The 16424-nt window shown below is 44.7% G+C and overlaps 2 protein-coding genes across 4 annotated transcripts in view; one reads left to right on the top strand and one right to left on the bottom strand.

Annotated features, from left to right (window-relative positions):
- Positions 1-1856: 1856 nt before the first annotated feature.
- CHCHD5 (coiled-coil-helix-coiled-coil-helix domain containing 5) lies at positions 1857-8495 on the bottom strand. Of its 3 annotated transcripts, none has more exons than XM_079967887.1 (4): positions 8251-8495; positions 7255-7391; positions 3442-3593; positions 1857-2202 (listed from the first exon to the last, which is right to left on the bottom strand). In XM_079967887.1, the coding sequence occupies exons 1-3, from the start codon at positions 8320-8322 to the stop codon at positions 3443-3445; spliced, it is 360 nt and encodes a 119-aa protein (XP_079824013.1). In that variant the 5' UTR covers positions 8323-8495; the 3' UTR covers positions 1857-2202; position 3442. The 3 variants fall into 3 exon arrangements, with proteins under 3 accessions (XP_079824013.1, XP_079824011.1, XP_079824012.1); XM_079967885.1 differs by having other exon boundaries at positions 7255-7395; positions 8251-8387; XM_079967886.1 differs by lacking the exon at positions 3442-3593 and having other exon boundaries at positions 7255-7395; positions 8251-8387.
- A 46-nt stretch (positions 8496-8541) lies between these two features.
- The window catches only part of ATP13A1 (ATPase 13A1), a 34933-nt gene continuing 27050 nt past the window's right edge, over positions 8542-16424 (top strand). The window contains exons 1-2 of the mRNA XM_079967793.1: positions 8542-8877; positions 15736-15825. Coding sequence (XP_079823919.1) covers positions 8557-8877; positions 15736-15825 — 411 coding nt within the window. The 5' untranslated portion in view covers positions 8542-8556. The remainder of the gene's footprint in view (positions 8878-15735; positions 15826-16424) is intronic.

Raw genomic sequence — 16424 nt, 5'->3', positions numbered from 1 at the left:
TGGGCTGCGTCCACATGCAAAGTTCCACTCGGGGAAGAGGTGACAACTGACAAAGCTGCTTGGTGCCATGTTCTCATCCAGTCTGACTCCACGACTTTGGGGCAGAAGGGATGAGGGGCTGAAACTTTGGGGCAGAAGGGAGTGGGATTGACATATATGACTGCATATGCGAGTGCAAGAATCACACCACCAAGTTCTGTTTTTTTAAAAAACAAATTACCTTTCATTTCACTGCTCTGGGGAAAAAAAACTATTATTTATGTCACACAAAGGAGAAAAGAGGCAAAACAACAACCCAAAGAGCTTTTGTAGCCCTTAGATCATTTCTGTATGGCTTCTTTCCAGAACTTTTGAACGCTAAATGAAGCCAGTCCAGAGATGGTTTCTCGTGCTACGTGGAAATCAACAGAACAGAACAAGCTAGTTATACGTCAACATGAAGTTGCAATTTGTACAGCTAATTTCCTGTAGACTGAAGCAATTACCTCCAATGCAACCCAAGAGGAAATCATCTTAAACGAGGGTGCTTCAAAATGGAGGTTGGTATATTTTTAGTGTTCAACGTGCTGATGCCTGAAAGCTGCACAGGGACTCTGCTGATCTCAGTTCTTGATCATGGTAGGCTAGAAAGAATCAGGGTAAAAGCACAGTCCGATCAAGGAATTGTGGACCACTTCCACACTGGACAAATCTCACCTTTGATGCCAATTGCCCCAATTTAGCACTACAGCACTAAGGTAGTCAGCAGATTATGCTGGTAATTTAAACATGCCAACTCCTATGTCTGTTGCCAGCTCTGGATTTTGGTCATCACATCCTCTTAAACAGAACTCGGAGTGGCCACCTGGAAGAAATGTTGCAAGCAAAATATGACTTAAGCACCTTGCACTATGCAACCACTTATGTGATCAGCAATATTATAGCCAGTCCCAGTTAGAAGTGGGAAAATAATTTGCTCAAAAGAAAATGGAAAAGTCAAGCTTCCAGACCCATAGGAAAGCAGTGCGATCTTCCTAAAATGCTCAGAGAGCTGGGAGAATATCCTCGAAGCCCCTGCTCCCAGCCCCCTTCCTAGTAGGGGGAGAAGACTTTGGACCCTTCTGTTGTTATTCTAAGCTTAGACTCTGATCCATTCCTCTGAAAACAAGCACACTTTCCTTTTATCACTTCCTGCTGCCCTACCCACATTTTGCCAACAAACAAACTTGCAACAGCATCAAGCAATGGCAGCACCTGTCACACTCAAAATCTTTTAACCAGCACCCTTTAACCATAACTTAGTTCGTAGGGACACAGTCAACCTTTGTTTCAGCTGAACCACATCAGACTCTAGGCAAGGAAGGGAATGATTTCCCCTGCCACACCAGATTGTTCTGGTCAGGAAGTGCTTTTGTTTGCAGTCTCGATGGTACACCCCCAGCACAGGTTTAGTGCCTCCAGGAGAAGCAAGCCATGCAGGCCATGCAGTACGTTTGACTAAAGAGGGGATTGTTTTCCTCTTGTTCCAGCCTGGTTATAGGTGCAGTGGGGATGCTAATCCATCCAGAAGGTGGTAGTTATTTCACATGAACCAAGATGGTTCTCCTGCTGAGATAGTGCCCTCTACTGGCTCTGGGCAAACACAATGCAAACATCTACCTCCTGTCCCCTGCTCAAGGAGAAATGACAATTTAGGCTGCATGGATTTTGCAGGGAAGATCCACAAGCAGAAAACCAGACTCCTTTCTGTTCCCATCCATGTATTTCCCTGCAAACTCCTGCTGATCACCTTGAAAATGGTTTAGGTTATGTGTAGGTAGACTTCATGCACCAGCTGCTAAACTGGACAATTAGACTGAAAGAACCACAAGAGACTGTTCTGGACTTTGACTGCAGTTTATTGCACTGTGCCTGGATGAGCTCCAGGCTCAGGAAAACACACACACTGGGCTCCAAGAGGCAGGGCTGGCTTTGCAGATGGAGCTGAGACTACCATGGTCATGCCTATGTGGTTCCCATGGTTTATTGATCAGAAGCCGCACTTCAATGTGCCACACTGAGATGGCATTGGCAGGCATGGCTGCAGAAATGGGCTTCCAGGACCGGGAAGCAATTCTTGTGACTTAGTAGATCTTGAGGATGACGTTGCCATTCCTGGAACCAGGAACCTTTAATTCAGTCGACACCCCAGAGTTAACACAGAGGAGATCACCCTTTTTGGTACTGAAGGAGAAGGAGAGAGGGACAAAGAACAAACACAGCACAAATGAAAGGCCTATCAAAACAGTACATGACAACAGGTGGAATTCAACGTAGTGCAAAATGGGGGATGTGTCCCTGGAAGGAGGTCCATTTGCACAATGAGACTTTTCCTCCCTCTCCTCTCCACCACATGCCCCCTAAACCGTTCTGGAGATCCCTCCAACCCTCCAGAGCAGATTTAATGGGTGTGGAGGAAGCTAACAAATGCATTGTGGAAGTGGAGCAAGTGTAAAAGGTAAAGGTACCCCTGCCCGTACGGGCCAGTCGTGTCCGACTCTAGGGTTGTGCGCCCATCTCACTTAAGAGGCCGGGGGTCAGCGCTGTCCGGAGACACTTCCAGGTCACGTGGCCAGCGTGACAAAGCTGCATCTGGCGAGCCAGCGCAGCACACGGAAACACCGTTTACCTTCCCGTCAGTAAGCGGTCCCTATTTATCTACTTGCACCCAGGGGTGCTTTCGAACTGCTAGGTTGGCAGGCGCTAGGACCGAGCAACAGGAGCGCACCCCACCGCGGGGATTCGAACCGCCGACCTTTCTATCAGCAAGTCCTAGGCACTGAGGCTTTTACCCACAGCGCCACCCGCGTCCCGGAGCAAGTGTAGTCCATCATAAAGTGGTTCATCTTTTATAGTGCCACAAGACTCCTTGGAAATAGAATGGCAGCAAACATCCTGGCTGCCTGTTTTCCAAATATGTGCCTAGAAGAGAAGATGGAGACAGCAGGGGAACAGGAGGCCTCAGGGGACTCTCTATTTTCAAGGCTGATGGAGGCTTGCACACTGTTACTAAGCCTAACTTAGGACAGGAGAGCTGTTTGGCAACCGAGAGGTGAGAAGAAGTCCCTGCCAGTGCAATTTTATCTGGTCCCTGGCAGGCCGACTAAGCAGTAATCGAGTGCTGCTTATAGGAGAGGAAGAACAAAGGCTCAAGTGAGAGATATATTTCCCCCTTTGGAATTGTTTGTAAAGAACAGCTATGTAAGTGTATTTTTGTAGTTCCAGGCTCGAGCATGCATGGCTTAAACCGAGAAGTGTTTACTCTAACAACGGCCACAACTGGATTAGTGGGTTAGCTTGTTTGGCAAAATACACTCCTGGATCACTGCTGGGGAAATAAGAGTGGCCTCCCAAGAATGACACATGCATGCACATGGAGAGTGGGGGGGCGCGCCCTCTTACATATCAGTTTGGGGCACCAACCTTATGTGGCCAGTTTCACCTGGTCAGCACAGAGCAGGAATTTCTGGACATGTTCAGTGCAGTTGACTACAGACGTCTGGTTCAGTTTAAGACACTGTTCGAATGCAGCAAATGGTTCAGCGCAATCGTGGCGGATTTTCTGTACAATTGGGCTGCAATGAAAGCCACACAGGTGGTTGTGTAAAAGGTGAGAAATTGACAGATACTCTTGTTTGAATGGTCGGAGAAAGATCTCACTTTGGCCTGGCACATACATCGCAGTAAGTTCAGCTGTGGCTTACCATTCATGAGCAAGTGTGCTAAAATCATGCCTTCCCCTCCTTCCCAAAGCTGAGAGAAAGCAAAGCACAGAATTAGCATTAGCAATTAGCAAGCAGCACTTGTGGCTTCTGCTCACACTAAGCCAGTGCTTGCGTTTGTTCCCTTCCAGCTTTGCAAAGAGAGGGACAGGCAGGCACCACTATAGCAGAATGCACCAGTATGCTTGTTCATTCATGGTGCACCTAGACTTAGCGTGTCACTCAAACTGCGTCTCTGAGTGCTAGTGCATTGTAGTTGCTAAGAGAATGAGCCAAAACATCTTCAGTTCTCACTTGGCCCTGAACTTACTTAGTAGCCTTTGGCAAACCACTTTATCTCAATCTTTGTCCCCACAACTGCAAAATGGGCATAATATAAATTATTATACTTATGGATTACTGGGATAATGAACACTGAGCACTTTGGACATTGTCATGGACCCAGATCCCCTCCACAAATGCCTCCTATCCATTCTGCCACTAGATATGTCTTCAATAATTTCCCCCAACTCCCATTATGGTTTCCCCTGAACTCATAGAGCTCTCCCAAGTTTCCTACGAGCTCATTTCCACTCATCTTCTTTAGCCCTTTGCCAACACTTTGGCCCCTTCTTGTAACTCAAAAGCACTCTGCCTGACCAGTACAAGTGCAGAAATAGCTCATCCATTCTAAAAGGCTTACAAACAAAAGGTAGTCCTGAAATACATGCTCCCTCATGGGGAACCTTCCAGGGGCTGCATGCAAGTAGTGGGCAGGGCCAGAAGCAAAAGTGGGTGGAGCTTAGCCTTTCAACAAAGCCATAGGCTACTACATCCTCATTGCAGAGGATGTTAAGAACACATTAAATCCAGGCAAAAGCAAATATGGCATAGACCAGGTCCAGTGGAGGGTGAGATCTGGAGGCCTGAGGTTCCCAGTCTCTACATTAGAACCACAGGAGGATTATAGGAGTAATTTAGACATCACTTCCTTTCTCTAGCTGGGGGCAGAGTACAGGATAGACATTCCCCAGACACAGGCCTAATTTATACACAATGCAGACCACAGAGAAATCGTTACCCGTGTAGGCTTCCAACATGCACTGGCCCCCTCACACAGTGGCTTAGAAGCAGTGCTATTTTTCTAGAAAAAGAGGTGCCAGAACTCTCCTCGTTCTCTTACAAAGGCAATGGTGCCCCCCTGGGAGGAGCCAGAACTAGAAAAAGCCCTGCTTAGAAGGCTACTAGTCACATCAGTTTAATGTGCGATTTAAGCACGGCATTCAAAGTCAGGCTTTCCTGGTGTTATGCACCCTGCCATTCAGTCATTGCTTTGAAAGTAGATCCCCAAGGTATACAAGTCGGAGCTAAACAGTACAAATTGAAAGCATTTGCAGATGACCTAGTATTGACATTACAGGAGCCAGAATCTAGTACTAAAAGAGTATTGGAACTGATTCAAGAATTTGGTCAGGTTGCAGGATTCAAGTTGAATAAGTTAAAAACTAAGGTTTTAGAGAAAAATCTAACACCGATCGAGAGAGAGAGGTTTCAGAGGGAGACAGGTTTAACATTGGTTAAGAAAGTAAAATACCTGGGGGTTAATATGACTGCTAAGAATGGGAATTTATTTAAATATAATTATGAAAAATGCTGGACAGAAGTGAAAAAGGATTTAGAAATATGGTCAAACTTGAAGCTTTCTTTGCTAGGCCGTATCGCTGCTATAAAAATGAATGTATTGCCAAGAATGTTGTTTTTGTTTCAAACACTGCAAATTTTGGATAAAATGGACTGTTTCAAGAAGTGGCAGAGAGATATTTCTAGATTTGTCTGGCAGGGCAAGAAGCCCAGAATAAAATTTAAAATACTAACTGATGCAAAAGAAAGAGGTGGATTTGCCCTGCCAGACCTTAAACTTTACTATGAATCAGCTACATTTTGTTGGCTGAAAGAATGGCTGCTTCTTGAAAACACAGACATCTTGGATTTAGAAGGTTTCAATAATATATTTGGGTGGCATGCATATTTGTGGTATGATAAGGTCAAAGCACATAAAGCGTTTAAAAATCATATTGCTAGGAAAGCATTGTTTAATGTTTGGACAAGATATAAGGACTTACTTGAAAATAAAACCCCAAGATGGTTGTCACCGATGGAAGCGAAGGCTCAGAAAAAGCTCAATATGGAGGCCAAATGGCAGAAATATTGGGAAATTTTGGAACAAGAGGGAGATAAATTAAAATTGCAGAGCTTTGAAAAACTAAAAAAACAAAGTGCGAGATTGGCTTCAATATTATCAAATAATGGAGGCATATAATTTGGATAAGAAAATTGGCTTCCAGGTGGAAAAATCAAAATTAGAAACAGAACTGTTAGATCCCAAAACTAAGATTTTGTCAAGAATGTATAACTTGCTGTTGAAATGGAACACTCAAGATGAAACGGTGAAATCTGCTATGATTAAATGGGCTCAAGATGTTGGACACAACATTATGTTGGCTGACTGGGAACAGTTATGGACCACAGGTATGAAGTTCACGGCATGTAATGCCTTAAGAGAGAATATTATGAAAATGATTTACAGGTGGTACATGACACCAGTCAAGCTTGCTAAAATATATCATTTGTCTGGTAATAAATGTTGGAAATGTAAAGAGACTGAAGGAACATTCTTTCACCTTTGGTGGACGTGCCCAAAGATTAAGGCTTTCTGGGAGATGATCTATAATGAAATGAAAAAGGTATTTAAATATACCTTCCTGAAGAAACCAGAGGCCTTTCTCCTGGGCATGGTCGGCCAATTGGTGCTAAAGAAGGATAGAAATTTCTTTATGTATGCTACAACAGCAGCAAGGATACTTATTGCAAAGTATTGGAAGACACAAGATTTACCCACCCGGGAAGAATGGCAGATGAAGGTGATGGATTACATGGAACTGGCGGAAATGACTGGCAGAATCCAAGACCAGGGAGAAGAGTCGGTAGAAGAAGATTGGAAGAAATTTAAAGTCTATCTACAGAAACATTGTAAAATTAAGGAATGTTAGAAGGATGCTGGAATGAAGCTATGTGGTTTTAGCAGTAATGTTATAAAGGATTAAGTAAAAATGGATTGTTAACAGGTCAGAATGTAAAGTTACAATATATTAAGATAAATTAGTAAGAAAAAACAAAGAAGGAAAGGATTTGCTGAAACAACTAATGAACTAGAATACAAAAAAGGGAGGTGTGAGGAGGTCAAGGAAACAAGCAAATGATAGATAAGATATGGAAAGATGGATTTGTTTTAAATTGTTTTTGTTTTTTTTGTTTTTTGTATTTTCTGTTTGTCTTTTTCTTTCTTTTTTATTCTTGTAACTTTTTGAAATACCAATAAATATTGTTTTTTATTTTAAAAAAAGAAAGTAGATCCCCAAGCGGGAGGGGGGAAAACATGCACCAGAGGGTTGCCCCCCCCCCCAATGATGCATCAAAGTTTTATCGCACCAAGATGGTCTTGTGCTACGGAATGGTGCCCTGCTTGGAAACTTACTGGGATGATGTGCACTTGGCCATTTCAAGCTTGAGCTGGTGACAGTCCTGCTGCCAGGAGGAAGGGTTGGCAGCCACACACTGGCCATACTGCTCCGCTTCTTTTCGGCAATGCCGAGCGGTCACCTCCAGGGCTGCCTGCCTGTCGGGATGGAGGCACAACAGCATTCATTAGAGTCATCTAATCCAACATGGATAGGATTCCAGTGCAGGTACATGGAGAGCCCTGTAATTTACAGAGTCTCTGCCCCCTCCTCAAAGATTAGTCATGCTCCCTAATCCCTGACATTCGTGGTTATCACTGGAGGCCCTCTGTGCATTCTCCCATGCACAGACTTTGCCATTATTCCACATGCTCCTGGCAAAATCACACCCAACATGTAGGAAGAACTGCTTTGGAGTGCATTGCTAACATCAGGATGTAAATGTAAAATTTCTAGATTTTTTTTTTAATGGGGGAAATGCAATGCTCTTTTCTTTTTAAGTGCTCTTTACAAGTCATTTTGTAACATTAGAAGCATGAAGTGCATAACTTGGTTTACCACAGAATTATAAACAGCTCAGGACCGCAATACCTCAAGGACTGCCCCATATGAGCCTACCTAGACCCTGAGATCATCCTCTGACCATCCTTCTTTGTGAGCCTCCTCTACGTGAGGCCTGGAGGGTGGCAGCAGGAGAACGGGGCCTTCTCTGCGCTGGCCCCCCCTTTGCGAAATGCTCTCCCCAGGGAGACTTGCCTGGCACCTCCATTACGCACCTTTAGGTGCCAGGCGAAAATATTCTTCTTCAACCAGACCTCGGGCTTGTTTAATGTCTTAATCGTGCATCCCGCTCTTAGTCCGTAGTCTCGGGGCATAAAAATGTCACAGCATCAAGATGCAAGATGCCTTTGTGTTGGAGCCCTGGGGGTCTCCCAAGCCAAGCGCCCTAACCATTAGGCCGCGCTCTCCCTCCCTCCCACCGCACTCGGCTTCCGCTCAGACGCCCCACTCACATGTCGCTCCTGCAGCGCCGAGGCCGGATCCCGTCCCCTGGCGCGCATGCTCCCTCCCGAGGGTGTCCCCATCTGCGCATGCGTGCCAGGCTCTCTCGGGCAGCCATGACACTGGAGGCCATGGCGGCGCTGGCGCGTAAGACGCGCTAAGGCCACGTTGTATCGCTGCCCCGCCACCGCCGCGGGAGGGGCTGCGCATGCGCGGGAGCTGCGCGCCTGCCGGGCTCGCGGCGGGGCCGGCTGCCCCGGAAGCGGAAGCGGCGCGCGCGGAGCTGGCCGGTGGCGGCGCGGGGTCCCGGGAGAAGGATGGCGGTGGCGGCGGCGGCGGCGGCGGCGGGTGCGGCGGCGGGGGCCGGTCCGGGCCCCGGGGACGAGCTGGTGCAGGACGTGGTTCCGTACCGGCGCCGCTCTCGGCTGCTGTGGGGGACGGTGCTGCCCTTCTGCGTGCTCTACCCGCTCTGGCTGTGGTTCTGGGGGCGCAGCGCCCGCGACTGGGCCTGGGGCGCCGCCGCCGAGGCGCCCGAAGCCGCGCTGCTCTACCTGGCCGCCATCGGCGCCGCCCACCTGCTCACCGCCCTGGCCGGCCTCTGGAGCGTCCACGTCCACTGCCTGCTCTACTGCTGCGCGGTGAGTCGGGCCTCCTGAGGGCCCGGGAAGCCCTTGCGGAGGGACTGAGGAGACCTCGAGGCGGGGGGGGGGGCTGTTCATGTGACCAGTTGGAAGTCCTCTTCACGCACGTTTCATTTGACCAGAACAGAATCTGTGTTTGGAGACTCTGCTGTAAATTTAAGCTAGGGCTGGCAGCTGTCTAATTTTAAAGTGGTTGGTTGGTCTAAAAACCTGCCCTTTGTTATACTGCCATACATGGTGGATTGTGCTTATTCCAGGTCATCGTAGGGGTGTCTTGAAAGTAACAATTTCCTACATGAGTATCCCTGTTGCACAGAAAATTTGTAATCGAACCTGTTTGCAGGAAAAATATTTGTGCTTGCAAAATTGGCTGCATGACATTAATTTAATTGGTGTGTGATTATTTGGACAGTCAAGGCCACTTTCAGTTTTTCACCATGACAAAAACTTCATGCATGATGAAATACATGTAACACGGTGATGTACATGTTACCAGCATACATCTACCCTGCATGAAAGTTGGATCCACATGTGTTACTGTCACAGTTGAGGTACTCAGACAGCTGGAGCACAGGATGTTCCCTTATTTCAAAACTTGCAGTTTGATATGCAGGCTTTGGAGTGGCGTGTATTTCTCTGTTAATTGTTAAGTCTGGCTGATTTCAAAGGTGGGCAATAGCAAATAAGTAAATGGATAATGATCCACTCTGAATATTTTTGCTGCCCTTAAGTTTTTATGAAGTGGCCAGGCTTTCTCCTTGCAATAGCACACTGGTTTCTGGGCAGTGGTGACACTTTTAGGATTGTCCTGTGTCTGTCACCAGTAGGGCAAGCTGCATCAGGATATTCTGTATCCACTTCCTCAAGAATCAATGTTGGTTGGGACTTGCTTGATTTGAGTACCACAGACTGAGACCAACAACAGCCTCTGTCAGCCATACCAGTATGTCTCAGTTAGGATGCTGGTGACGAAGAAGAAAATCAAAATACTTATCCTTTTTTATTTCATATTTTTAAGCTGGGAGACAAAGCTGTAAATAACTTTTTGCTGCTTGTGGTATTGTTGGGCACAGCATCAAAACTTTGTTGGAAGGGTGGTAATCTGGTGAATTTTGCTCAGTCGTCTCTTTCCAAGGCCTTGAAAGTGGCAGGCCGTCTGGTTCTCACAGCTACATTTAACCCCTGCTAAGTTTGCTTTCTTTAAACCACTGGGCTTCCTCATTTCTCTAAAATGCAAGCAAATGTTTTGGGGTTGTTGTGTTGTTGTTTTTTGGGTCTTTTTAGATTCCTAAACTTTAATTGCATAAGCTTCACTTCCTTTGCTCCCTTTCAAGCAAGTAATAAGCATAGTTCAGGGGGAGCACATGATCTGCATGCAGAAGGTCCCAGGTACAACTCCCAGTTAAAGGATTGCAGGTAGCAGTGCTAAGTGAGAGCTCTTCCTGAAACTGTTGAGGGGCACTTCTGCCAGTCAGAGTGGGCTAGACAGCAGTATAAGGAAGTTTCTTACAAAAATAATCTTCTCTTCCTGCTACACAAAAGGCAAGTGTATGTAAAATTTAGGGGCTGGACTATAAATCTAAGCTGCTGTCATAACTAAACTTACTGAAAAGTAAATCCCAATGTAGCTGGAGGATCTTTCTTACCTCTGAGCAAAAATGGTTAGAACGTGGCAAGCAGTGGCTTGGATCCTAAGGTCAGGTGACTTAAGGAAGCCTGCGGAAGAAGAGTTTTCCATACCCTCTGCCCAGTTTTCAGTGATTTCATGCCCCATCCCTCCTGATTCTATGGAGAGACTCCCACAGAGAGAATCCAAGCCATTAGGTGTAGAATTCTTTATGATACTAAGCACAAGCCCCAATGTCAATATGGAAGACACTAGCTTGATTCAAGCTTTCTACTTCTGTGTTTAATCATTGCATGACAGGGAAGGGGGAAGCAAAGGTGTGTGTGTGTTTATCTTTGTTTTAGAGCAGCGGTTCTCAACCTGTGGGTCGTGACCCCTTTGGGGGGTTGAACGACCCTTTCACAGGGGTCACCTAAGACCAGAGGTCAGCAAGCTTTGGGGGGGTGGGCTCCTTTGCTGATGACAGCCTCTGCCTCTTGCAAGGGCAGGCACAGGAGCCGCGCTTAGCAGGGTGGCGGCGGCAGCACGAGCAGCGGCAGCAAACTGCTTGCTCAGATGAGGGACTGCTGGAAATGCGCTCGGTCAGCTCAGCCCAGCCCCCTTCCTCCTCTCAGCCACGCGCAGCCGCCGCTTGCCCATTGGCCAGGGCCTCAAACCTTGGCTGGTGATTTGCTACACTGGGAGGAGGGGGAGGTTCCACTGCGGAGAGGGAGAGGGGGGGAAATGTCAGCGGGGAAAAGCGTCATAAATTCTGTCAATTCTGTAAAGGCGAGCACTTTAAACAGTCAACTGTTTTCGCAACTGTGCAACGAGTTGGATGCGCTGAACAATGCTCTGCTATTTCACACTGAAGTGAGATGGTTGTCTAGAGGAAAAGTTTTAAAGTGTGTTTTTGAGTTTCGTGATGAACTCAAAACCTTTTTTAATCAGAAAGCAAGACCGCAGTTTGAAGCACTTTTCAGCAATAAAAGTGAACTGCAGAAAATAGCTTACTTGGTTGACATCTTTGCCATCTTGAATGGTTAAATTTATCACTGCAAGGGGACGCGGGTGGCGCTGTGGGTAAAACCACAGTTCCTAGGACTTGCCGATCACATGGTCGGCGGTTCGAATCCCCGTGGGGGGGTTAGCTCCTGTCTTTCGGTCCCAGCTCCTGTCCACCTAGCAGTTCAAAAGCACCCCTAAGTGCAAGTAGATAAATAGGTACCGCCTTATAGCGGGAAGGTAAACGGCGTTTCCGTGCGCTGCACTGGTGCTGGCTCGCCAGAGCAGCTTCGTCACGCTGGCCACGTGACCCGGAAGTGTCTCCGGACACTTAAGTGAGATGGGCGCACAACCCTAGAGTCGGACACGACTGGCCCGTACGGGCAGGGGTACCTTTACCTTTTATCACTGCAAGGACCAAATGCAACATGCCTCGATTTGTCTGAAAAGATTCGATCATTCCAAATGAAACTTCAGCTTTGGCAAAAAAAATTGGATCAAAATACAGTGGTACCTCGGGTTAAGTACTTAATTCGTTCCGGAGGTCCGTACTTAACCTGAAACTGTTCTTAACCTGAAGCACCACTTTAGCTAATTGGGCCTCCCGCTGCCACCGCGCCGCCGGAACACGATTTCTGTTCTCATCCTGAAGCAAAGTTCTTAACCTGAAGCACAATTTCTTGGTTAGTGGAGTCTGTAACCTGAAGCGTATGTAACTTGAAGCGTATGTAACCCGAGGTACCACTGTAAAATTTAGGTGTTGCCTACCTTATGTGCTTTCTTTGAGGAACATGACATTGAACCAGACAAAAGGATTGCGATTATAATTTCTGTGAAAGAACACTTGCACATGCTTGCAGACGAAATTTCATCATACTTTCCAAATCTACCTGACACCCCATTTGCACTTGCCAGAAGCCCATTCACAGTCAAAGTTGAAGATGTTCCTGAGACAGCACAAGAGGAGTTCATTGAATTTATTAACAGTGATGCAGCGAGAACTGATTTCTCTACAAGGCCAGTTACAAAATTCTGGATCAAGTGTTTGCACTCATATCCTGTTCTGTCTGAGAATGTGTTGTGCCTTCTTCTTCCATTTCCAACAACATATCTTTGTGAAACAGAGTTTTCCAGCTTGTTCCAACATGAGGAACTGTATTAAAGGGTCGCGGCATTAGGAAGGTTGAGAACCACTGTTTTAGAGAATACAGTGGAAGGGCACAGACAATATTTATTTTAAAACTTACTTGTTAAAGCTCTTAATAGTGAATTAGTTTAAGTAACTGATAGTTATTTACCATGTTGTTAATGTTTTGCCACCTGTTAATCATACTCAAAATTAGCTGCTTGAGGCAGCCACTGTATTCTGTCTCATAGTAGGGTCAGTCCTGTGCAAAAGGTTCAAAGGAACAGAGGCTAGTTGTGTATCCATCTCAGATACTTTTTTTTAAAATAAATATTTATTAGAGTTTCCAAATTAATACAAAAAAAACAAAAAACAAAAATACACAAAAAATGACAAAAATACAAAAATACAAAATTAAAAAACAGTTAAAACAAATATAATTTCCATTACTTATTTCCATTAACTTGTTTCCCAGACCTCCTCTCACCTCCCCCTTTTGTATTCCAGTTCAAATTCTTAACTCAGCAAATCCTTATTATAACTTAATATAACTTATTATAACTTATTGCTCAACCTTTACATTACAGCTGGCAACCACTTAATTTCTGTCCAACATCCCTCTAATGTCCATTGATTTTGCAATGCCGCTGCAAATAGTCTTTAAATTTCTTCCAGTCTTCTTCCGCCAACTCTTTTCCCTGGTCTCGGATTCTGCCGGTCATTTCTGCTAGTCCCATATAGTCTATCACCTTCATCTGCCATTCTTCCAGAGTGGGTAAATCTTGTGTCTTCCAATACTTCGCGATGAGTATTCTTGCTGCTGTTGTTGCATACATAAAAAAAGTTCTATCTTTCTTTAGCACCAATTGGCCGACCATGCCCAGAAGAAAGGCCTCTGGTTTCTTAAGGAAGGTATATTTAAATACCTTTTTCAGTTCATTATAGATCATTTCCCAGAAAGCCTTAATCTTTGGGCACGTCCACCAAAGGTGAAAGAATGTACCTTCAGTCTCTTTACATTTCCAGCATTTGTTATCGGGCAAATGATAAATTTTTGCAAGCTTGACTGGGGTTATGTACCACCTATATATCATTTTCATAATATTCTCTCTTAAGGCATTACATGCCGTAAATTTCAAACCGGTCGTCCATAACTGTTCCCAGTCAGCAAACATAATATTATGTCCAACATCCTGTGCCCATTTAATCATAGCAGACTTCACCGTTTCATCCTGGGTGTTCCATTTCAGCAGCAAAATCTTAGTTTTGGATTCTAACAATTCTGTTTCTAATTTTGATTTTTCCACCTGGAATCCTATTTTCTTGTCCAATTTATAAACCTCCATTATCTGATAATAATGAAGCCAGTCTCACACTTTGTTTTTTAGTTTCTCAAAACTCTGCAATTTCAATTTGTCTCCCGCTTGTTCCAAAATTTCCCAATATTTTGGCCATTTGGCCTCCATATTGAGCTTTTTCTGAGCCTTCGCTTCCATTGGTGACAACCACCTTGGAGTTTTATCTTCCAATAAGTCTTTGTATCTTATCCAGACATTAAACTGACAATATGGTTTTTAAATGCTTTATGTACTTTAACCTTGTCGTACCACAAATATGCATGTCACCCAAAAGCATTATTAAATCCTTCTAAGTCCAAAATGTCTGCGTTCTCAAGAAGTAGCCAGTCTTTCAACCAGCAGAATGCTGCTGATTCATAATAAAGTTTAAGGTCTGGTTGGGCAAATCCACCCCTTTCCTTTACATCAGTTAATATCTTAAATTTTATTCTGGGCTTCTTGCCCTGCCAGACAAATCTAGAAATATCTTTCTGCCACTTCTTGAAACAGTCCATCTTGTCCACAATTTGCAATGTTTGGAACAAAAACAACTGCAATTCGTCCCAACAAGGAAAGCTTCAAGTTTGACCAAATTTCTAAATCTTTTTTCACTTCCGTCCAACCTTTTTCATAATTATCTTTAAATAAGTTCACATTTTTTGCTGTCATATTAATCCCCAAATATTTCACTTTCTTAAGTCAAACCTGTCTCATTCTGAAACCTTTCTTTTTCAATTGGTGTTAATTTTTTCTCTAAAACCTTAGTTTTTAACTTATTCAATTTAAATCCTGCCACTTGACCAAATTCTTGAATTAAGTCTAAAACCCTTTTTCTGGCTCCTGTAGCATCAAAACTAAGTCATCTGCAAATGCTCTCAATTTGTACTGTTTAGCTCCGACCTGTATACCTTTAACCAACTGGTCTCTTCTAAGCATGTTCAACAAGACCTCCAGAACCGATATAAAAAGCAACGGGGAAATTGGGCACCCTTGTCGTGTCCCTTTTTCTATCTTAAATTCTTCCGTAACCACATTATTTACAATTAGTTTTGCTTTCTGTTCAGAATATATTACACCTATACCATTTTCAAAGCCTTGCCCTACCCTCATCCCCTGTAGATTCTTTTTCATAAAACTCCAAGAAATGTTGTCAAAAGCTTTCTCCGCATCCACAAATATCAAAACTGCTTTAGTGTTTATATTCACTTCTAATTTTTCCAAAATATCAATTATATTCCTCAAATTGTCAGACAAATGCCTTCCCGGGAGAAAGCCCGCTTGGTCTTTATGAATCTCTTCCATCAATACTTTTTTCAATCTTTTAGCCAAAATATCAGCAAAAATTTTGTAATCCACATTTAATAACGATATGGGACGGTAATTCTTAAGTTGAGTCTTTTTAGTCTCTGTTTTCGGTATAAGTGTGATATATGCCTCTTTCCACGACTCTGGCGCCCTTTTCCCTTCCAAAATTTCATTGCAGACTTCCTTCAAAGGTTGTAATAAGCACTCCTTCAAAGATTTGTAGTACCTGGAAGTCAGCCCATCCGGTCCTGGAGACTTGCCCAATTGCATCCATCTCAGATACTGACCTGGTTTGTACATAATACTAAGCAGATGTGAATTTCCAGAGCAAAGATCACAACCGCAAGCCTTGGTTTACTACTCTTGGTTGATTTAGGAAAGACAAACCAAAAGCTCAGATTCAGATGCAATGCTATGCCGGCTCTTTTGGTCCTAACTCTAAAGACTGTTTTCTTCCCTAATTGTGTGTCTTTCAGGTGCGCAGTCCAAGGAAAGCCACATTGGCTAAAGTTGTGCCAACCCCCAATAACGGTTCTGCAGAATTGGTGCCCATCCATCGAGACCAGGTAAGAAATTCATGGCTGTGGTTCAGAGCAGCTCCCCCATGTGGAACCTTCTGTTATCCCATTTCTGTTTGCCAGCTGGATACAGACTACGCTAGTCATGACTTGACTTGTTGCTTCAGTGGGACTTTTGACTAAGTCTGGATCTGGCCTATTGATTTGGCACCTTGTAAAAAGCCACAGAAAAGCAGACTTGGCAGCCAAATAAAGGTAGGAAGCATGCAGGCAGCGCATGTTCAAGAGGGTGGGTTAAATTGATTTGTGTCTCTTGTCTACTTCAGACATTTTTTTGCATATTATGACTTTCAGCTTTGGAGGTGTCCTTTTATTGTGGTACTTTATTGATGCTTGGGTTTACTTTGCTCAGTTTGGAACACAGGAAACTGCCTTATTCTGAGTTGGGCTACTGGTTCATTTAGCTCAGTATTGTTGATACTGATTGGCAGCTACTCTCCGGGGTATCAGACAGGATCCTGTCCCAGCCCTACCTGGAGATACCAGGGATAGGATCTGGGACCTTCTGCATGCCAAGCAACCGCTTTGCCACTGAGCTTCGGCCCTTCCCTGTTGGGGTGGAGGGGCTGGTGATTGCGCCTACCTTG

The sequence above is a fragment of the Podarcis cretensis genome (genome assembly GCF_951804945.1).
Source record: "Podarcis cretensis genome assembly, chromosome: 2".
Classification (NCBI taxonomy): Eukaryota; Metazoa; Chordata; class Lepidosauria; order Squamata; family Lacertidae; genus Podarcis; species Podarcis cretensis.
Note: the sequence above shows the minus strand (reverse complement) of the source record. Positions and strands in the feature narration are given on the sequence as shown.

What these genes read in the sequence shown, in the direction of transcription:
- CHCHD5 (XM_079967885.1), bottom strand. Translation starts at nt 8,372, where the DNA reads ATGGCCTCCAGTGTCATGGCTGCCCGAGAGAGCCTGGCACGCATGCGC. An exon ending in CGGCGCTGCAGGAGCGACAT is followed by an intron (nt 7,396 to 8,250) that starts GTGAGTGGGGCG and finishes CCATCCCGACAG; the next exon opens with GCAGGCAGCCCTGGAGGTGA. An exon ending in GCCAAGTGCACATCATCCCA is followed by an intron (nt 3,594 to 7,254) that starts GTAAGTTTCCAA and finishes CTTTCATTGCAG; the next exon opens with CCCAATTGTACAGAAAATCC.